This window comes from Scardinius erythrophthalmus (assembly GCF_964197995.2).
Source record: "Scardinius erythrophthalmus genome assembly, chromosome: 25".
In the NCBI taxonomy this organism is placed as follows: domain Eukaryota; kingdom Metazoa; phylum Chordata; class Actinopteri; order Cypriniformes; family Leuciscidae; genus Scardinius; species Scardinius erythrophthalmus.
This window is the reverse complement of record NC_138245.1, coordinates 31,162,892-31,186,134: the sequence shown is the minus strand read 5'-3', so window position 1 is coordinate 31,186,134 and position 23,243 is coordinate 31,162,892. Positions and strand designations below refer to the sequence as shown.

At 38.8% G+C, this 23,243-nt stretch overlaps 1 protein-coding gene across 1 annotated transcript in view; it reads right to left on the bottom strand.

Annotated features, from left to right (window-relative positions):
• eml6 (EMAP like 6) overlaps positions 1–23,243 on the bottom strand; it is a gene marked incomplete at its 5' end in the record, with an annotated part of 71,431 nt that overhangs the window by 41,443 nt on the left and 6,745 nt on the right. Inside the window, 5 exons of the mRNA XM_081358346.1 lie at positions 3,396–3,531; positions 5,150–5,335; positions 6,126–6,194; positions 7,645–7,743; positions 8,634–8,793. Of these exons, the coding sequence (XP_081214472.1) occupies positions 3,396–3,531; positions 5,150–5,335; positions 6,126–6,194; positions 7,645–7,743; positions 8,634–8,793 (650 nt within the window). The remainder of the gene's footprint in view (positions 1–3,395; positions 3,532–5,149; positions 5,336–6,125; positions 6,195–7,644; positions 7,744–8,633; positions 8,794–23,243) is intronic.

The window sequence follows — 23,243 nt, the reverse complement described above, 5'->3', positions numbered from 1 at the left end:
AAATATGAAAAAAAAAAAAAAAAAATTTGAGAGAAAAAAAAAGAGTAAATTTTTTTGTGTGTGTGTGTAGTACATGAATGAATAAAAATGTGCCAATGTATCCATTGGTTGTGTCTTTTGTGTTCATCATGTGAAAAGGTTTGTGAGGGGGGGACCACAAGCAACATAACTTACCAGTTTTTGAAATGTTGTTTTGAATTTATTGCACCAGTGTGTTAGACTATGTTGTAGTGTGTGTGATTTTGAGGGCTTGTGTGTCCTGTCTGAGGCAAAAGTTTGGTTTTTCAGCAAGAGTGAATGGTTTTGAGCGTAGAGCTTCATTTTGACCTGAAAATAGGATGTTTGGGGAATTGGGTGAGACGTTATGGATTTGTGTTTACAGTTTTGAGAATATGAGGCATAGTTTCAAGAAATGTGTTTAAGCAATCGAGAAAAACTGTAAAAGAAGTTATCACTCCATCACATGCGTGACATCATTAAGTAACGTGGCTGAATTACCAATTTGTGACAATATGGTTTCGGGAAACAGTCGTGACTAGCTAGATGATTTCTTCAACGATGCATCGCTCTATGATAGTGAAGCACGAGTAACGGCGTTATACGGGAAACACACCCGTTTAGTCACAGAAATCCTGAGATCCAAGAAGCCCATCGTTATGCTGAGACTGAGATATCTGGTCACCGGATAATATGAGGTTTGGGATTTATGATTTATAGCTTTAGTCATGGCAGGCGCCACATTTAATTTTTAACAACTTCTATAGCATCTTCCTTAAATACGTCCATGTGACATTGGGTTCAGGAGTCTTATCCAGCTTTAAGGAGCATTCTGGGATTAGGACCAGCTCAGTGTCCCTCAGTTTGCAAAAACAAGCAGATGTGAAATAATTATTTTAAAAATCTGGATCATCTTTGATATTGTGATATTGTGGTTGTATTTTAGAGTCATTTGTAAAATAAATGACTTGAATTATATCAACAATATTCAGTTGAATAAATATTATTCATCTGTTTTAGGATTTATTTTTATGCGATTTTTTAAAAATGGATGACTTAAAATATATTTATGATTTGTTTTTGGATTTGGATCTGTTTTAGGATTTTTTTAGAGTGATTTTTAAAAATGGATGACTTAAAATATATTAATGATATTTAAATATATAAATAACATTCATCTGTTTTGGGATTTTTAGAGTCATTTGTAAAATAAATGACTTAACCTATATTAATAATATTTAATTATGTAAATAATATTGATCTGTTCTGGGGATATTTAGTCATTTGTAAAATAAATTACTTGAATTATATTAATAATATTCAATTGTGTAAATAATATTTATCCGTTTTAGGATTTATTAAAAGTCATTTTAAATTATATTAATAATATTCAATTATATAAATAATATTCATCTGTTTTAGGATTTATTAAAAGTCATTTTAAATTATTTAAATTATTTTCAATAAGTTTGCATCTGATAAATTTTCTGCATCAAATCAACCTTTTACTAAGGAGAAAAAATAGAGATTGTTGACAAAGAAAAACACAGAATTGAAACCACTAACAGCAAACCAGAAGTTTATCCACCGAGAAAAAAACCCTTACAACTCAAATTATTTTTTTCATGGTGCGATTAATATAAGCAGAAAATACAAGCTTCACACTCAAAGGTGGTTTGCTGGTGTTTTCAGCAGGGCAGAATTTAATTGGCTCGTTAACTGAGTGTAAAACCCCCGAAACTCAAGCGATACGGCTGAATAACTCAAAAACATGCCATATCCAAAGTCTAAATTGGACAAGCCAGCAAAATGTCAAATAAACAAACTCAGCATGGATCGTTTGCCTTCGATTCACACTTTGGGAGAACTATGTCTATACTGGACGTGTTTAAACTAAAACAGACCCAAACGAGTCAATAGTCATCGTCTAGTGAGAGTATATAAATATATGAAATGAATGTGGAGAGATGAGAATGCTTAAGTTCATGTGGAGATCTCAGGCTGTGATTGTGGGATGTGAGATTACTGGGCTGTGTTTCTCTCAGACTCTCAGCTAAACTTTATATGAAGCATATGAAGAAACGTTCTTTCCTGCAGGAAGCATTAGGCGAGGTTTGTTAAATCTGCAGAGATTTTGGTTTCAGACTGACCAGACCTGATCGTTTGTTATCCCACCCAATTATCTGACAGTGTTCTGCTGGGAAACCGGTGACGGCTTCATTACTACAAGACTTACATCCACTGAAAACACTGTCACTCGGGCCGTATAAGCGCAGGCGATGTTTCCATGGTGACTGCATCCCTTATAGACTGGCTTTCCCATATGGAGTCAAATCAATCTCTTCCTGTTTAAAACCGTCTGCTTTATTGATCAGATATTGCATTTGTAATCTAGATCACTGAATGCAATTTCCTTGAAAAATGGTCAATTATGGAAGATGCATTTGTGGTTTGTTGCATGAAACCCCATGATTCTCACAAACGGAATCACAGAATCCAGGAATGACGCAGAATGTCACGGAATTTGGGCAAATTTGCATTAGTAGATGAACAGTAGGGTGAATGTGTGAATATTAAAGCACAGAATCTCACAGGTCTTTACAATAACCCATCAAAATAAAAGTTTGGTTTAACTTATAATAATAATAACAATACCCTTTATGAAAACATTATTTTTTAAGGAATATCACAGTTGTTAAACAGTAAACCTCTGTTGTGCAGCAATTTGTTTGCCAAAAATGAAAGTTTTAATTACTTTAATTTTTTATTAAAAATCAATTAAATTGATAAATTAGCAGTCATTTGATTACCATTGTTTTTGATAATAAATTTGTATTAAATCATCATTAAAACTTCAGAAAAAAGGGCACTAGTATTGCAAAAATTTAAAAAATTTTAAAAATAGTATTGCTAAAATTTAATAAACTATTAAATTCTTAAAGTTTTATGAATTCAATTGATTAAACATCCTTTTTGATTATTAAAATGTATTAAACCATTAAAAACAGAATCATCTTTCAATGAGATTACGTAATGTGTGTCGCATCACAGCTAGAGCAAGACCAGCATCTGTGGTTAAAAAGTATATAAATGTTTATTTAGTTCTAAAATGTCCGCTGGTTTGTCTAGATGAGACTCTTATTCCTCGGCTGGATCGTGTCGAGACTTTGAAGCTGCACTGAAACTCACATCTGGACCTTCAATCCGTTGGACCCCATTGAAGTCACTATATGGAGAAATATACTGGAACGTTTTTTTTCTCAAAAACCTTCATTTCTTTTCCACTGAAGAAAGAATTGTTTATAATTTAAAATATATATTTTTTTATTCTGAAGTGAACTAATCCTTTAAACTACTTCACAATCCATGATATGTTTGCTTTAAAGTGATGTTTTTACCTTTATAACCCTGTTCTGCCTCCCTGAGGTCGATCTTGGTGATGGGTTTGAAATCCACATCCCACAGCCTCACACATCCATCACGCCCACCGGTGGCGAAGCCTTCTTCACACGAATGCATGCTGAAGATCCCAGCCTGAGAAACAAGAAGAGTTTACAAACAGGTCTGAACCGTCGACATGCGTTGATGCTGATTTCACTTATGTTCCCGTCTTCACTTATGTTTATGTTGTTGCATTCACTAATGTTGCTGATTTCACTAATGTTGCTGATTTCGCTAATGTTTATGCTGCTGCATTCACTAATGTTGCTGATTTCACTAATGTTTATGCTGCTGCATTCACTGTTTATGTTGCTGCTTTCACTAATGTTTATGCTGCTGCATTCACTAATGTAGCTGATTTCACTAATGTTTGCTGCTGATTTCACTAATGTTGCTGATTTCACTAATGCTGATTTCACTAATGTTTATGTTACTGATTTCACTAACGTTGCTGATTACACTTATGTTTATGTTGCTGATTTCACTAATGTTTATGCTGCTGACTTCACTAATGTTGCTGATTTCACTAATGTTTATGCTGCTGACTTCACTAATGTTGCTGATTTCACTAATGTTTATGCTGCTGACTTCACTAATGTTGCTGATTTCACTAATGTTTATGCTGCTGATTTCACTAATGTTTATGCTGCTGATTTCACTAATGTTGCTGATTTCACTAATGTTTATGCTGCTGCATTCACTAATGTTGCTGATTTCACTAATGTTTATGCTGCTGCATTCACTAATGTTTATGTTGCTGCTTTCACTAATGTTTATGTTGTTGATTTCACTAATGTTTATGCTGCTGATTTCACTAATGTTTATGCTGCTGATTTCACTAATGTTGCTGATTTCACTAATGTTTATGCTGCTGACTTCACTAATGTTGCTGATTTCACTAATGTTGCTGATTTCACTAATGTTTATGCTGCTGATTTCACTAATGTTGCTGATTTCACTAATGTTTATGCTGCTGACTTCACTAATGTTGCTGATTTCACTAATGTTTATGCTGCTGATTTCACTAATGTTTATGCTGCTGATTTCACTAATGTTGCTGATTTCACTAATGTTTATGCTGCTGCATTCACTAATGTTGCTGATTTCACTAATGTTTATGCTGCTGCATTCACTAATGTTTATGTTGTTGATTTCACGGTTTATGTTGCTGATTTCACTAATATTCCTGATTTCACTGATGTTTATGTTGCTGATTTCAGTAATGTTGCTGATTTCACTATTTCACTAATGTTTATGTTGCTGAATTCACTAATGTTGCTGATTTCACTAATGTTTATGTTGCTGATTTCACTAATGTTGCTGATTTCACGGTTTATGCAGCTGAATTCACTAATGTTTATGCAGCTGAATTCACTAATGTTGCTGATTTCACTAATGTTGCTGATTTCACTAATGTTTATGCTGCTGATTTCACTAATGTTTATGCTGCTGATTTCACTAATGTTGCTGATTTCACTAATGCTTATGCAGCTGATTTCACTAATGTTGCTGATTTCACTAATGTGTATGCAGCTGATTTCACTAATGTTGCTGATTTCACTAATGTTTATGCAGCTGGATTCACTAATGTGGCAGGTGCAGGACACAAACGACCATTGACCATCTGACCGCAGTGAACGATCATATAGCTGACATCTGGTGTGTATATGGTGGGAGAGATGGTGTGTGATGTGTGAAGAGATTCACTCACTCCGTGCGCTGCCTGTATGGTTCGCGTCAGATTCAGTCCTTTCCACACGTAAATGTCTCCGTTAAGAGCTCCTGAATATGTCACTTCATCTTTCGCCGTTGCCAAGCACAGGATAGTTTGCAGGTCCCCCGTCTTTCCAAAAATCCCTCGTTTTGGTGTCAATGCATTGCCACATAATGTCCAAAACTATGAGACAAAAGAATAATGATCCTCTGAAAAACAACTTTTAATCACCATATCAAGCCTTAAAGTTACATGTTAATCTGTATTTAGTGTGTAATGTTGCTGTTTGATCATGAAAAAGCTCCAGTTCTTCTCTATATCAGTGTCAGTCTTTCTGAACTTCTGAAACGCCTCCATTGTAGTCTTGAGTTTCTTCCGGGAACGAACACGTCATAATATTCCTCATTATAATAATTCATACGCAGAATAAAGGGGCGGGGCCTGGTTGAGTTAGTAGTGTGTTAAACTGGCGGTTATGATAAGGGGCGGGGCATTTCCCAAACACACTCGAAGCACTCGACCAATCATAACACACTGCTCCAACCGACCAATCAGAGCACAGTGTGCTTTTCAGAAGGAGGGGCTTCATAGAGACAGGAAGTAAACAGAGCGTTACTGACAGACTGGGAAGAGAGGAGCCGCAACAATGGAGAATATGAGGAGAATAATCAACATTCAAGCAGGAAAACCTGTTCTAGTAGAGCCTAGAGCACAATATGACCTCTTTAAAATATAGTGCAGAGTACTAAATTTGACAGAATTTTCACTTTTGAGAGTACTCCTTAAGTTTTTCAGTATGTTAATGCATTTTTTGATGTCTATGAAAAACATTGCATCTGCAGTAAAGACAAAAACAACAAAGGAAATAACGAATAAATTACAGCATCTTTCCGCTGATGCCTCATTTATTTCTTTCCGAGAGCGCAGGAATCATCTTGGGTTGGAATGAACTTGTCTCAGGGGTTAGACTCACTTTAATGTGCTTGACTCCGCAGCTCACCAGCCTGTGCAGCACAAACGGGTCCCAGGAAATATCAAAGATCTGAAACCGCAGCACAAAGAGGTGGAATAAACACGTCAACACCTCCACAACATTAGCACCAAACTTGATCACACAGAATAATCATAATCAATGCACAAACAAACATGTACTAGGTAGTGCATGACGTTTTTGAAAAATCCCTAACCATTAGCATGAGCAATAATTACAGTGATGCTTGCTAATTCGCTAATAATTTAACAATTTACAATAAGAACAATGCATGAAGCCTTTTATCACCTTTATTTTTCTTCTGTCCTTAATTTTAAACTATGCATTTTTCTTTTAGATAGTCTGATTCCTTCACTATTATACTGATAAATTGTACAGCTTGAATGCATAATACACAAACAATGATGCACTAGGTATTGTATGAAGGTTTTGAAAAATCCCTAACCATAAGTATGAGCAATAATTATAGTCAAGCTCGCTAATTAGCCTATAATTTAACCATTTAATTACAACAATACATGAAGCCTTTTAATCAACATGATTATTCAATAATAAACTATGCAATTATATTTCAAATAGTCTGATAAATTATACAAATTGAATGCAATGCAAGTTGCTTTAGATAAAAGCATCTGTCAAATGCATACATTTAAATGTAAAGGATTAATGTACAAATGCAATAAGAACAATGCTCATCATTTATCTTTCAAACAGTCTGATTTCTTTATTATTGGCATTTATTATCTGCAAATAAACATAAGCAATCCTGTTGCTCAAACCGTAGAGCTTCATGTGTTTAAATCCCAGGCAGGGAATGCATGAACTGATATACTGTATACCTTGAATGCAATGTAAGTGGCTCTGCATAAAAGCATCAGCCAAATGCATAAATGTGAAATGCAAAATATATAAATTACAAATTGCTTTTATATTCCATCGGCAGTTTAGATTTTGGCAGTCGTGCCAGTGCAGTTGTTGAGCTGGAACAGCAGAGACACACACACACACACACACACACACACACACACACACACACACACACACACACACACACACACACACACACACACACACACACACACACACACACACACACACACACTCACACACAGAGCTGCAGGGTTTTAATGGCACCTTAGGGAGTTTTCTGGTGTCTGTGGATCTTCACTAAGCTTTTCTGTCATCTCAGCTGTGCCTTCAGCCTGTGTGTGTGTGTGTGTGTGTGTGTGTGTGTGTGTTTCAGATTAGAAAACATACTCTATCTGTCAGTTCATGCATTGAAATGCTCCTCTGTATTGAAACATAACACAATAAGTTATTCATAACGCTCTTAACAGTTATCCATTCACATCACTGAGGTGTTGCATCTGTTGCTATGGAAACAGTCATACCATGTGTGAACCATATGCGCTTTTTAAACTTTGTGCACTAGATCTTTCTGGCATTATAAATGAAATGCTGGACTGATATCGGCACCGAAGGTCAGTGCGTTCTGTCTTACCCTATCAGAATGTCCCGTGGCGGTGGCTAAGACACGCCCTTTTTTCCAGTCCCAGACGCACACCGTGTTTTTGGCATCAAGCCCCACCGAAGCTAAACGCTGATTATTCAAATACAAATGACAGGAGAAAATAAGCAGTTAGAAGCAGTTACTAAATATGACAAAAACATGTTCAACTGGTCAATGATTATGTTAGTCTCATTATACAAAAATATTTGAGAATGCCACACCTGACCAATCAGAATCAAGTATTCCAGAGAGTCATTATAGGGGCTTTCACACCGGGTAGTTCTAGGAAATAGCCATCATGCTGGTTCCCTGAGAACTAATGGTTCCCCAAGGAACGTTTTCCTGGTTGCATTCGGAGGAACTCTGAAGTGACGTAAGCCGCTTGTTGTTGTGACTTTTATTTTGACGGCGCTGAGAACGCCAGCCAGCTCTGTGTTCATTAGTTACGATCTGTCTAACACTCCTGTCTAACACATTATTAGATAGAACTGTTATACATATAAAGTAGACAGTAATGAAGAGTTATTAGCGTATGGCGTGTGTTGATGTCCAGTATTGCTGAGCAGAAATACATGATCATGTTTCTCTTGGTCTCCTCAAAGCTGCGTTGGATTTTCTCCTCAGTGTAAAAGGGTCCATCTATCACTGTTTTACATGTTCGTAGAGTTAGTTTGTGGAGTAAATATATAGGCTATAATCTGTGTGTTTACACAGCCTTTTTAAAAATGGCGTGTGCTGGTGTTTCACGTGTGTTCGGCCAATCAGCGAACACTAGCGTTACGGATAGTTCCTATAGCGCTGGTTTAGACCGACTCTGAAGTAGGAGTAAAGTAGTTCCTCCTAGAACTAAAATCGTTTCCTCCTGCGGTGCGAACGAGCCGATAACCGGGAACTTCCACCAATAGTTCTAGGAACTATGAAAAGGTTTCTCCGGTGCGAAAGCTCCTTATATGAACGGATTCAGAAGTGTTTTGTCTCACCTGTCCGTCAGCGTCGAAGGCCAGACAAGCCACACCGTGTGTGTGAACGTCTCTCAGGATGGACACCGTCGTCAGTGTGTAAGAGTCCCACACACAGATATACGGATCCTTCCCAACCTGACCTGTGGCCACCTGGATCTTATCCGGATGCAGCGCTAGACTGAGGACACAAGAGATACATGCTGTGAGTTACACCGAAAGAAAGAAAGTGAACGCCTCCACCTCCCCAGCTCCACCTGCCAAGATCTGCTGCGGGATTCATGTGTCTATTTATGCAGCATCAATAATCAGCATCAGCATCAATAATCAGCATCAGCATCAGCATCAATAATCAGCATCAGCATCAATAATCAGCATCAGCATCAATAATCAGCATCAGCATCAGCATCAATAATCAGCATCAGCATCAATAATCAGCATCAGCAGCAATAATCAGCATCAGCAGCAATAATCAGCATCAGCAGCAATAATCAGCATCAGCATCAGCATCAATAATCAGCATCAGCAGCAATAATCAGCATCAGCATCAGCATCAATAATCAGCATCAGCAGCAATAATCAGCATCAGCATCAGCATCAATAATCAGCATCAGCATCAGCATCAATAATCAGCATCAGCATCAATAATCAGCATCAGCATCAGCATCAATAATCAGCATCAGCAGCAATAATCAGCATCAGCATCAATAATCAGCATCAGCATCAGCATCAATAATCAGCATCAGCATCAATAATCAGCATCAGCATCAAAATCAGCATCAGCATCAGCATCAATAATCAGCATCAGCATCAATAATCAGCATCAGCATCAATAATCAGCATCAGCATCAAAATCAGCATCAGCATCAATAATCGGTATCAATAATAATCAGCAGCATAGCAGATCTAGTCCGCCAATACCAAAAACATTAACATTGCCATATTCAATAACATGAAATAAAGAACAGCAAATTTAGAAAAATTATTTCATATTTCTATATAATAATTCAAATATTATACAATATTTCACTATATCAGTACTTTTTTTTTTGACAGATAATTTGGAACTTAAATTTTTTTTTAATCTTCTGATGTGTGTGCCAGCTCACAAAAAAAAAATAAAAACCAATACAAACAAACAATCAAACAAGTGGCAGTTCTTGGCCCCCAAATAAAATGCGTCAAAAGTCTGAATATGAGACGTAAAGATGATTGTAAGGAATGAAATGAATCTCATTTAATCCAGAGCCATACGTGAACAAAGAAAAGTGTGATTACGTGACTAAATACACAAATGAATGTGTGTGTGAGGAAGCCACAGCCGGATCAGCCCTGCATATATGAGACGAGTGCTTCTGTCAACACTGCCTCTCCGTTCACTTCTCCTCCAACAGGAAGAGGATCATAAAGAGGAACAGAGCTGACTCTCTCCAAGGCAACGGCTCTGCCACGGTGACGGCGCTCAGGGACGCTCTTCAGGAGTCCAGGCAGATAAACCTGTCAGAGAGTGAGATCGCTGCCACACAAACACACATGTGGCCAGATCAGTCCAATTATTTAGCCAAAATAAAGACAGAAAATGCTAATTTTGTTTCTGTTGACATATTTCATTTTGTAACAGGAAGTTCAGTCAATATTAGAGCCCTTTAGTATAATAACTTTAAAATTATTTATATGCTATTACAGTATTTATAATTATTTTGAATTAGTTTATAATAAAAAAATATATATATACATATATATATACACGTATATATTAAACATTTATATATAGAATTAATTCATTGTTATAGTAAATTATCACCTTTTTAAATTGTAGTAATTTTTATATTGTTTCATTTAATTTTTAAATGTTACTATTTTTCATTATGGTAAATTTACCTTGTTTAATTAGTTTTTCATCTACATTTTATTTTATTTGTTATTATAAATTAATTTAGAATTATTTATATACTATTGCAGCATTTATCATTATTTTAAATTAGCTTTTATTTTTAGAATTTTTTAAAATATGTTTAACATTTCAATACAGAATTAATTAATTGTCATTATTGTTATTTTAATTCCCTTTTAAATTTGTTATCGTAATATTACCTTTTTTATTTGTTTTTCATCTATATTTTATTTATTATTATGTATATACTATTACAGTATTTATTAATTTTTTAAATTAGCTTTAATTTTTTTTTTATAATTTCCAGTTTTATTTAAGTTTTAGTTTAAGGTTTAGTAGAGTTTAGTTTAGTTAGTTAAGTTTTTTTTTACATTTCTATATAGCTTTTTTAATTATTAAGATATGGTTTTATTTCAGTTAGCCTAATAGCTGGTTTGATTTGCATTGAGAGATGATCTTATGGAAAGTACTCCATGCCAATCTCTAGGTATGGTGAAGGCTATGTGATGATGTGGGGCTATTTTAATTCCAGAGGCCAAGGGAACTTTATCAGGATGCATAGTATCCTGGATCCATGAAGTAACTGGCCTTTAAAAATAAAAATCTGCCTGCCTCTATGGGAATTTAACATAGGGGTGTACTCACTTATGCACCCTGTATTTTAAGGAAGAACATTTATTTATTTACGATACATTATTCATTCACAAAGAAAATTGGTGTCCTTAAAGGTTGGATTTTTCCTAATTTTTTAAATTAAGGCATTAAGTTCAATTTCCAAAAGATGATTGTCACGTTAGATACAAACAAAACCGAGGACTCAAATGCAGCCAAAACAAGAAGAACTTTAATAAAAAACACAATAACAAAAATACCCACGAGGGGGAAAAATACAAGAAATTCTGAAACAGAACTGGGACTGGAACAGAACACCAAACATAGACAACGTAACCACACAAGACTACAGACACAAGGAGACTAAATAGGGGAGCAAACAAAGGAGGGTAACGAACACAACAGGTGGGGCAAATTAACCAATAACTAGCTAACAAGACGGGCGGGGCTAACAATGAACATGAGCACCTGACTTAACATAACCAACACCCAAGTGCAAAACAAGACAGGACAGACATGTGACATAACCCCCTCCTTAAGGAGTGGCTTCCAGACACTCCACTAGAACTGGGGGACAGACCAGGGCGGGACGGGGGGGACAGACCAGGGCGGGACGGGGGGGACAGACCCGGGACGGGAGGGACAGACCAGGGCGGGACGGGAGGGACAGACCAGGGCGGGACGGGAGGGACAGACCAGGGTGAGACAAGAGGAACAAACTGTCCATGGGAGGGCCAGGGTGGAGACCTTCCCTTGGGCGGCCAGGGCGGCGAAGACCCCTCGGGCGGCCACGGCGGCGAAGACCCCTCGGGCGGCCACGGCGGCGAAGACCCCTCGGGCGGCCACGGCGGCGAAGACCCCTCGGGCGGCCACGGCTCAGGAACAGGGACTGGCGGCACCGTCTCAGGCACTGGAACTGGCACCACCAACTCAGGCACTAGATCTGGAACCAACGGTTCTGGAACAGACCCTGGCACCGGCTCTGGGACAGACCCTGGCTCCGGCTCTGGGACAGACCCTGGCTCCGGCTCTGGGACAGACCCTGGCTCCGGCTCTGGGACAGACCCTGGCTCCGGCTCTGGGACAGACACTGGCTCCGGCTCTGGGACAGACACTGGCTCCGGCTCTGGGACAGACACTGGCTCCGGCTCTGGGACAGACACTGGCTCCGGCTCTGGGACAGACACTGGCTCCGGCTCTGGGACAGACACTGGCTCCGGCTCTGGGACAGACACTGGCTCCGGCTCTGGGACAGACACTGGCTCCGGCTCAGGGACAGACACTGGCTCCGGCTCAGGGACAGACACTGGCTCCGGCTCAGGGACAGACACTGGCTCCGGCTCAGGGACAGACACTGGCTCCGGCTCAGGGACAGACACTGGCTCCGGCTCAGGGACAGACACTGGCTCCGGCTCAGGGACAGACACTGGCTCCGGCTCAGGGACAGACACTGGCTCCGGCTCAGGGACAGACACTGGCTCCGGCTCAGGGACAGACACTGGCTCCGGCTCAGGGACGGACACTGGCTCCGGCTCAGGGACGGACACTGGCTCCGGCTCAGGGACGGACACCACCGGCTCAGGAACAGACACAGACACAGGCAGAGACTCAGGAACAGGCACAGGCAGAGACTCAGGAACAGGCACTGGCTCCGGCTCTGGAACAGACACTGGCTCCGGCTCAGGGACAGACACTGGCTCCGGCTCAGGGACAGACACTGGCTCCGGCTCAGGGACAGACACTGGCTCCGGCTCAGGGACAGACACTGGCTCCGGCTCTGGGACAGACACTGGCTCCGGCTCTGGGACAGACACTGGCTCCGGCTCTGGGACAGACACTGGCTCCGGCTCTGGGACAGACACTGGCTCCGGCTCTGGGACAGACACTGGCTCCGGCTCTGGGACGGACACTGTGGGTCCAAAAGGTCTCTCCAGGATTCTGGCCAGACGCTCGAAGTAATCTGACAATGTCCCAGACGCCACCGGCTCGGGCACTGGAACTGGCCCCACCGGCTCGGGTCCTGGAACTGATACCACCGGCTCGGGCACTGGAACTGGCACCCCCAGCTCCGACTCAGGAACAGACACTACCGGTTCAAGTTCAGACACAAGCTCGACGGCGGCCATCTTATCCGAAGACACAGGCTTGGCGGTGGCCATCTTGTCCCGAAACATAGGCTCAGCAGATGCGACGTGAACATTCCTGGGTGTTTCTAGGATCTTCCGTAGCGTTGAAAAATAATCCAACAATGTTCCAGTGGCCATCTCCTCAGGGAACACCAGCTCCGCGTCGGCCATCTTGTCCGAAGACACAGGCTCGGCAGACGTGACGTGAACAGTCTCTGACTGGGCAGACGTGACGTGAACCGTCTCTGGCTGGGCAGACGTGACTTGAACCGTCTCTGACTGAGCATAACTGACCTGAACCGTCTCTGGCTGGGCAGACGTGGCATGAACCGTCTCTGGCTGGGTAGGTGTGACGTGACCCGTCCTTCTTCTCCTCCTGCGTCTCGGAGTCCCTGGGATCATCGGCGTTGGGGTCACCGGCGTTGGAACCCTGGGAACTGGCGATGAAAAACACTCGGGGCTGAACCTCGTCGGTCCTTGGTCACGAAACGACCAAACTGGAGAGTACTGTTGGTGCTCCCTTCTAGCATCTCCTCCCCTGTGTCCTCCACGAATTCCCCTGAATTTAGCGAGATGGGTTCCTCTGAAAGACTCACTCTCCCACGAAACGAGCCCGTGAGTCTCCATGCTGCTGAGTCCTCAAGGTGGTGGTTACGTTCTGTCACGTTAGATACAAACAAAACCGAGGACTCAAATGCAGCCAAAACAAGAAGAACTTTAATAAAAAACACAATAACAAAAATACCCACGAGGGGGAAAAATACAAGAAATTCTGAAACAGAACTGGGACTGGAACAGAACACCAAACATAGACAACGTAACCACACAAGACTACAGACACAAGGAGACTAAATAGGGGAGCAAACAAAGGAGGGTAACGAACACAACAGGTGGGGCAAATTAACCAATAACTAGCTAACAAGACGGGCGGGGCTAACAATGAACATGAGCACCTGACTTAACATAACCAACACCCAAGTGCAAAACAAGACAGGACAGACATGTGACAATGATTTTTTATTCCTCTTTTTAGTCAACTTTAGCATGGGTGTCTGAACTTATGCATAGCACTGTATATCTATATATATATATATAAATAATTAATTACTAATAATTAATATATTATTACGATTACCGAAAAAGACTTTTAATATTTTTAGTTAACAATACTACATCACTGCTGTACTGTGGTAAAAGGATTGCCATGCATTGCCTCGGTCAGTTTAATGCTTTAATAAATATAATGCATGATAAATACAGGAGCAAAGTGCAGATTCACAGTGATTTACAGTAAAAGAGCGCATGACATTCACTACTGTCCCAGCAGGGGCAACGGGGCAGGAGTTTCCTCTCAATCGCAGATCAAAGGCTGATTAAACAGGGCTAAACTGCCTCAGTGTGTGTGTGTGTGTGCCAGAGAGTTGCAGAACGATCAAAGTCTCTCCATGTCCACTGGCATAAAACCCCAGCCAGCAGCTGTGCTGTGTGCCAATGCGGTTCTGTGCTGCCATCAAGCCAGTGTGTGTGTGTGTGTGTGTGTTACCACATATGTGCAAATAACAACCCACAGCGAGGAAAAATCTCTAATGAGATCGCTTTAATATCTTAATTGCTTCTCCTAGACAGCAATGACATTAAATAACCAAGACTGTTGCTTAAAGGGGCAATATTTAAGACTTTTCATGCATTAATCGCTTTTTTATCGCCAGTGTGTGAACAGCTTGCACTTAAAAACGAGATCTTCCCCGACTCCTTATGTTATCTATGAAAGCCTGTAGACTGATGTTTATGTGAAGAACTCGGGTCGTTTTTGCCGGGAAAATGAAAAGCATGAGAGACTCTCTTCCGTTCAACGACACATGAAACGAACGAATGCTTATACAATGTTCATGATAATATTCTGAAAGAGCCGTTCATACTGTAATGTTAGTGTGTGTCATGGATTCATTCAAACTATAGTCTCACATAGTCAGATCTATATAGTCTATACTTTATAATCAGACTATCATAACAGTGTGATTTTAATGAGCTCATCTGTCGACATGATGAATCTCAGATCTTCTGTAAACACACACATCACTATGATCAGATGCTTCTGAACTGATGCTTTCTCATTTCTGTGTTTATTCTGTTATTGAGAGGAAAGATCAGCACATATTTACATATTCATCTAAACATCTCTCTCAGTGGACGGCGTCGGGATGTTCGTTAACAGTATATCGCTGTAAAAGTATGTGGTGAATGAGTGCGAACAGAGCAGTCAGAGCTGCAGTTCCACTGGACGGCCACCGGTGGCGCTATAACACGGGTTTCTCAATTCTACATATAGAGCTTTTAAAAGTCAAATTCTACATATAGAGCTTTTAAAAGTCAAATTCTACATATAGAGCTTTTAAAAGTCAAATTCTACATATAGAGCTTTTAAAAGTCAAATTCTACATATAGAGCTTTTAAAAGTCAAATTCTACATATAGAGTTTTTAAAAGTCAAAATGACATTAAAACTGACCCATTCACTTTATAAACATCAATTGCAATGAAATCACATTTTTACCATCTAATCAAATTCTTTTCCCTCATTGAATATCATTTTTAGGATTTGTCTTAAACCAGTGTCCAGTGTCATTTTAGCATTATTTATATGATACTATTTATTAATATTTTGAAGTAGCTTTTATATTTTCATTTTCATTTGAGTAGTTTTGTTATATTATTTTATTATTATCTGTACATATTTCTCTATAGCTTTAATGTATTGTTATTTTATTTCAGTTTTAATTTGTCATTTTAGTTCTTTATGCAACTTAAAATGAGTTCACTTAGTTGCCACAACAACATTTCTAATTGTCATCAGTTTTTTATGTTTTCATCTAATATTTATATTTTCATGTTATTTCAATTAAAGATGTTTTTTAATAGATTTAGTTACCAATATCAACAACACTGTCTAAAACTCAAGAAACCAAATCTTCAATCAAAGCCTGAGATCTCAAAAACTTTCTCATCAGATGATCTGAGCTGCTCTCACACATTCATTTTACAGCTAATTCTTGCATTTCAATAAACCCCTAAAACTAAGAATGAAGCTTTGTCGTATATGTAACTCATTTCACACCGTTTTATGCAACAGTATCAAAGACACACAACACGACGAGTTTTGCACAGGGACTCTAGTTTGTCTATTTTCATTTCTCTGAAAACAAAGACAAAGTTGATCATAAATGAATCATAAGTGTGAAACTCCATTAAGCGTGTGAGCGATGAAAGAGGAGAGGAAAGAGTGACCGTGGCTTTAACATCAGCGGCTCTGAAAGCCCAGCAGCTGCAACTCTTTTCCAGATAAAAGAGTGTGTGAAAAACATCAGATATCGCAGCAAAATCTAATACTCAACGCTTTGGAACAGATGTTTTGGCTTGAATAGAGTCAGATGAATCTCGCAAAACACACATTAATACAAAGATTTTAAATTACATATTGCATAAAAAATAGAGTGAAACTATCTGAGTGTTTATTTGTGAAAATCTGTTTAAATGAAGAAGAATAAAAAAATCACTCAGAAATTGCTAGTAAATTTCACAAATGATTACAAAGAAAAATCCAAAATATACTCTAAGAACGTTTTGCTAACATATTTCCTTAACAGTTTGCTAACAGTTTTTTAACTCTTTCCCCGCCAGCGTATGCTGTTTAATGTTTGATGATCGTGTTATTTTCATAGACTGTAAAAACATATGGGCGTAGTGTCCGTGACGTCACCCGTAGGTTTCTGAAGACCGTTTTTGAAGCCTAAAGTGGGCGTGGCCGACCGTCGCCATCTTGGCAGCGTCACTCCCGAATTTATTTATTTTAACAGTCAGGCAATGAGCTGAGGTAACGTGACGGCTAACAGACAGCAGACAAACGGCTAATGATGACCAATGACCACAGCAGCGGGAATCCACCTGTCACTCAAAAGTGGACACGCCCTTAATTATGCAGAACTTTAAGGCTTAATATAATTTAAAAGGATGAGTTATAAAAAAATTCACCCCCCTCACAGTCGTCATGAAGGGCAAAATTAGCTGTATAGACCAAAGCCACTTTTCGCTCCAGGCTGTAAACATGTTTCTTTCTGCTGTAAAGTTGGGCATTTTAACATGGAGGAGATGCAGATTTGACTCACTTCTGCAGCCGGTCTCTAGTGGCCAGTCGATGAATTGCCGTTTAATTCACTTCCGTGTTGGTTTCAAGAGAGAGACTGGGGCTCTGTCCCAAATGGCACCCTAAGCACTCGTGGTCACCCTAAGCTTCCTACGAGTCCGCACTTTCGTAACGTAATGCCGCTTTGACTGTCGGGAAGAAGTGCGCATTGAATGGGACACTCTCTGGTCTCACGGACACGTGGCAGCCATTGTAAGTCCACAAGACTGAAAGAGCATATGAAGTGTGCCATTTGGGACAGGACCAGGGAGGTTGCCGCTTGGTTATTTCACATGTGTGTCAGCAACGCTTCTATCACTTGTTTCTACTTCTTCTTCTCCTGTGTTTTGAGCTGGAGAATCTGAACTCTTTCAGAAGATGTGTAATAGCGCCCCCTACAGTATAACACTGAAAACACGGACTGACGGAAAAGTTTGTCAATGGCGGGGAAAGAGTTAAATGTTTTTTATTTTTGTCTGGATATATGAACTAAGGGAACATTCCACTTTAAAATTTTGCAATTGTTACTTATGAATGTTCTCTGAAACAAGCAGCAACATTTAAATAATGGAAAAAACGTTCCACGTATGACGAATGACGCTAACCTTTTGAGAACATTATTAAAGACAAAGTAACTTTGAATTAACGATACTGAAAAAATATATTTTTGGAAGTTTAAGACTATTTCAGTTTTCATTTGCCTTCAAAGTTCTGAGAACGTCCATTGAATTAAACTTGCAATTTTGACGCAAAGACTGAAATAGTCTTAAACTTCCAAAAATATATCTTTTTACAGTGTTGATGATGCTAAAATTAATCACTGTAAAAAAATGTTGCTGCCTTATATTTTTAAGTACAATCAACTTGGATGTGTTAGTCATTTCAACTTAAATTACATTAAACTGACTTGAATGTGTTGAATCTTGTATAACTTAACTTATAAATTGCTTAACTTATTTCGATGAGTTAAAGCAATGTAAAAACACATGTTGTCACGACTTATTGATCATTTCATTTTTCACAGCGCACTTCAAAGAGAATCTAAAGACAAGGACAAAGGAATGAATTATCATGATGAGAATAATATCTCAATGCAAAAACACCAACAACAAAATCTAAACGTGTTTTGTTTTCTTCATGCACAGTGTAATTTCTTGTATTTTCCCGGACATGTTTCCGTCAGCATGTGTGCGGATGGTCATGTGTCTCGGGACGCCTGTGGGCGATTACCCATGACCCTCTCTGGGTCGAGTGCTGGACCCCTGTGAGTCAGTGAACAGCTGAAGGATTCTGGGAAGGATCTGCAGTCAAATGAACACCAGTGACTGTCGGCCTACAGGGAAGAAGCTGAGAGGGAAAATGAAGAGCGGATGATAAGCATGCCAGAGAGAGAGAGAGAGAGAGAGAGAGAGAGAGAGAGCGAGAGAGAGAGAGAGAGAGAGAGAGAGAGAGAGAGAGAGAGAGAGAGAGAGAGAGAGAGAGAGAGAGAGAGCGAGAGAGAGAGATGTGCTGAAGTCTTTGTGCAGTGAAGTGGGACGTCTGACCACTGTCGTGACAAGAGCACGTTCGGAAATGCCAGAAATAATTCCAGCTGTCTGAGACCTGCAACCAGCCAAAGGTTTTTGATACGATGCTAAACAAAGAAATACTAGTCTTAAGCATAATATACAGTAAGATCAAAACTACAAGAATAACTGACAACACTGCAAAAAAATGATGTTCTTCCTCAGTATTTCTGCCTTGCTTTCCAGCACATATGTGACCCTGGACCACAAAACCAGTCACATGGGTACATTTTCTGAAAGTGAGATGTATACATAATATGAATGCTGAATAAATAAGCTTTCCATTGATGTGTGGTTTGTTAGGATAGGACAATATTTGGTCGAGATACAACTATTGTAAATCTGGAATCTGAGGATGCAAAAAAATTGAAACATTGAGAAAATCTCCTTTAAAGTTGGTCATTTATGTTGGCGATTGTGCTGCATTCACTCACAGAAAAACATGTTTTATATATTTACGGTAGGAAATTTACTAAATATCTTCATTGAACATGATCTTTACTTAATATCCTCATGATTTTTGGCATAAAAGAAAAATCGATAATTTTGACCCATACACTGTATTGTTGGCTATTGCCAAAGATAAACCCGTGCGACTCGAGACTCACATATATCTAAATCTTAAATCAAGATGCATTTACTGGAGAAGCAAAATTACTTAAGATATTAAGATGTTTTCTGAAAAGTGCATTAAAATGAAGTTAAGTTTATGTTTCTTGCCCCACTGACAGATATTTTTTCTCAATGATGATTTTTAAATAAAACAGGACTTAATATCTTTAGTAAGTTTGCTTCTCAAGTAAATGTATATTAATTTTATATACATTTTTATAGATTTTAAGACAACGTGGTCACGATTTACTAAAACGAGGGAACGAATTCTTAATATTTGGCCACGATATACAGGCTATATTTTTGTCTTGACTTTTTTCTCAGAATTGCGTGATATAAAGTCAGAATTGCGTGATATAAAGTCAGAATTGCGAGATATAAAGTCAGAATTGTGTGATATAAAGTCAGAATTGTGTGATATAAAGTCAGAATTGCGTGATATAAAGTCAGAATTGTGAGTTATAAAGTCAGAATTGTGTGATATAAAGTCAGAATTGCGTGTTATAAAGTCAGATTTGCGAGATATAAAGTCAGAATTGCGAAATATAAAGTCAGAATTGTGATATAAAGTCAGAATTGTGAGATATAAAGTCAGAATTGCGTGATATAAAGTCAGAATTGCGAGATATAAAGTCAGAATTGCGAAATATAAAGTCAGAATTGTGATATAAAGTCAGAATTGCGAGATATAAAGTCAGAATTGCGAAATATAAAGTCAGAATTGTGATATAAAGTCAGAATTGCGAGATATAAAGTCAGAATTGTGATATAAAGTCAGAATTGTAAGATATAAAGTCAGAATTGCGAGATATAAAGTCAGAATTGTGATAAAAAGTCAGAATTGCGTGATATAAAGTCAGAATTGCGAGATATGAAGTCAGAATTGCAAGATATAAAGTCAGAATTGTGATATAAAGTCAGAATTGCGTGATATAAAGTCAGAATTGTGATATAAAGTCAGAATTGCGAGATATAAAGTCAGAATTGCGAAATATAAAGTCAGAATTGTGATATAAAGTCAGAATTGCGAGATATAAAGTCAGAATTGTGAGATATAAAGTCAGAATTGCGAGATATAAAGTCAGAATTGCGAGATATAAAATCAGAATTGTGAGATATAAAGTCAGAATTGCGAGATATAAAGTCAGAATTGTGAGATATAAAGTCAGAATTGTGAGATATAAAGTCAGAATTGCGAGATATAAAGTCAGAATTGCGAGATATAAAATCAGAATTGCGAGATATAAAGTCAGAATTGTGATATAGTCAGAATTGTAAGATATAAAGTCAGAATTGTGAGATATAAAGTCAGAATTGCGTGATATAAAGTCAGAATTGCGAGATATAAAATCAGAATTGTGATATAAAGTCAGAATTGTGATATAGTCAGAATTGTAAGATATAAAGTCAGAATTGTAAGATATAAAGTCAGAATTGTGATATAAAGTCAGAATTGCAAGATATAAAGTCAGAATTGCGAGATATAAAGTCAGAATTGTGAGATATAAAGTCAGAATTGTAAGATATAAAGTCAGAATTGTGATATAAAGTCAGAATTGCGAGATATAAAGTCAGAATTGTGAGATATAAAGTCAGAATTGTGAGATATAAAGTCAGAATTGCGTGATATAAAGTCAGAATTGTGAGATATAAAGTCAGAATTGCGAGATATAAAGTCAGAATTGTGAGATATAAAGTCAGAATTGTGTGATATAAAGTCAGAATTATGATATAAAGTCAGAATTGCGAGATATAAAGTCAGAATTGCGAGATATAAAGTCAGAATTGCGTGATATAAAGTCAGAATTGCGTGATATAAAGTCAGAATTGCGAGATATAAAGTCAGAATTGCGAGATATAAAGTCAGAATTGCAAGATATAAACATGCAATTCTGAGAAAAAAAGTTTATATCTCACAATTCTGACTTTATATCAAAGGCACAATTACCTTTTTTATTTTTTGTTCTGCTGCGGAAACAAGCTTCCATATAAAACAGACACCTTTACTGATATGAAGCTGTAATAGTCTAATTAATTAATCAACAGCTCGATTAAGAGTCTAAAATGCATCAATGGTGCAGTGGTATAAATTAATTTAAATTCCCATCACTTAAATTAAATTAAAATGTCCACTTGCTCAAGAAAATAATAATTCTGTGCTATTTTTAAGTGCTGCAGAAAGCAGTGAGTGAGCAGGGATCTGTTCATTAGAATAATGCAATTATGAACGCATCTCCAACAGCGAGAGCTTTAATGAAATGATTGTTTTAGTCGTAATGAGCTCTGAAAATCATGCATGTACAAAACCACCACGAGACATTTGAGCATGTCAGTCCCGGGTTACACGAATCTGAGCCCACAGTAAATCAGGAGCGTTTCCTCCTGTTCAAAGCTCAAACGCTCAGCTAATCTCACAGCGTTCGGGTCAGAGGAGAGACCCGACACTCGCCCTTCATGAACAATGACTCAAACAGAGCGTCTTTACTTCAGTCAGCACCATAGACTGTAAAAAAATATGGGCGTAGTGTCCGTGACGTCACCCGTAGGTTTCTGAAGACCGTTTTTGTAGCCTAAAGTGGGCGTGGCCGACCGTCGCCATCTTGGCAGCGTCACTCCCGAATTTATTTATTTTAACAGTCAGACAATGAGCTGAGGTAACGTGACGGCTAACAGACAGCAGACAAACGGCTAATGATGACCAATGACCACAGCAGCGGGAATCCACCTGTCACTCAAAAGTGGACACGCCCTTAATTATGCAGAACTTTAAGGCTTAATATAATTTAAACGGATGAGTTATAAAAAAATTCACTCCCCTCACAGTCGTCATGAAGGGCAACATTAGCTGTATAGACCAAAGCCACTTTTCGCTCCAGGCTGTAAACATGTTTCTTTCTGCTGTAAAGTTGGGCATTTTAACATGGAGGAGATGCAGATTTGACTCACTTCTGCAGCCGGTCTCTAGTGGCCAGTCGATGAATTGCCGTTTAATTCACTTCCGTGTTGGTTTCAAGAGAGAGACTGGGAGGTTGCCGCTTGGTCAGCACACATGGGCTATTAATCTAGACGTTAAAGGGTTAGTTCACCCGAAAATGAAAGTTCTGTCAGTAATTACTCTCCCTCATGTTGTTCCAACCCTGTAAGACTTTCGTTCATCTTCAGAACACAAATGAAGATATTTGAGTAAATCTGAGAGCTGTCTCACTCATCCATAGGCTTCTCTGTAATCGAGATCCACCATCCCAGAAGAGTTAGTAAAGACATCGTTAAAATAGTCCAAGTGACTACAGTGGCTCAACCTTAAGTTTATCAAGCTTTATTAGCTCTTCTGGGTTGTACGTCAGAACGGAGGCTCACTATTGGCCAGCATCACACACATGACCAGCGTCGGCCAATAGTGAGCCTCCGTTCTGACGTACAACCCAGAAGAGTTAATAAAGTCGTTATTTTTGTTTGTTTTTTGCGCACAAAAAGTATTCTCATCGCTTGATAAACTTAAGGTTGAGCCACTGTAGTCACTTGGACTATTTTAACGATGTCTTTACTAACTCTTCTGGGATGGCGGATCTCGATAACAGAGAAGCCTATGGAGGAGTGAGACAGCTCTCAGATTTAATCAGAAATATCTTCATTTGTGTTCTGA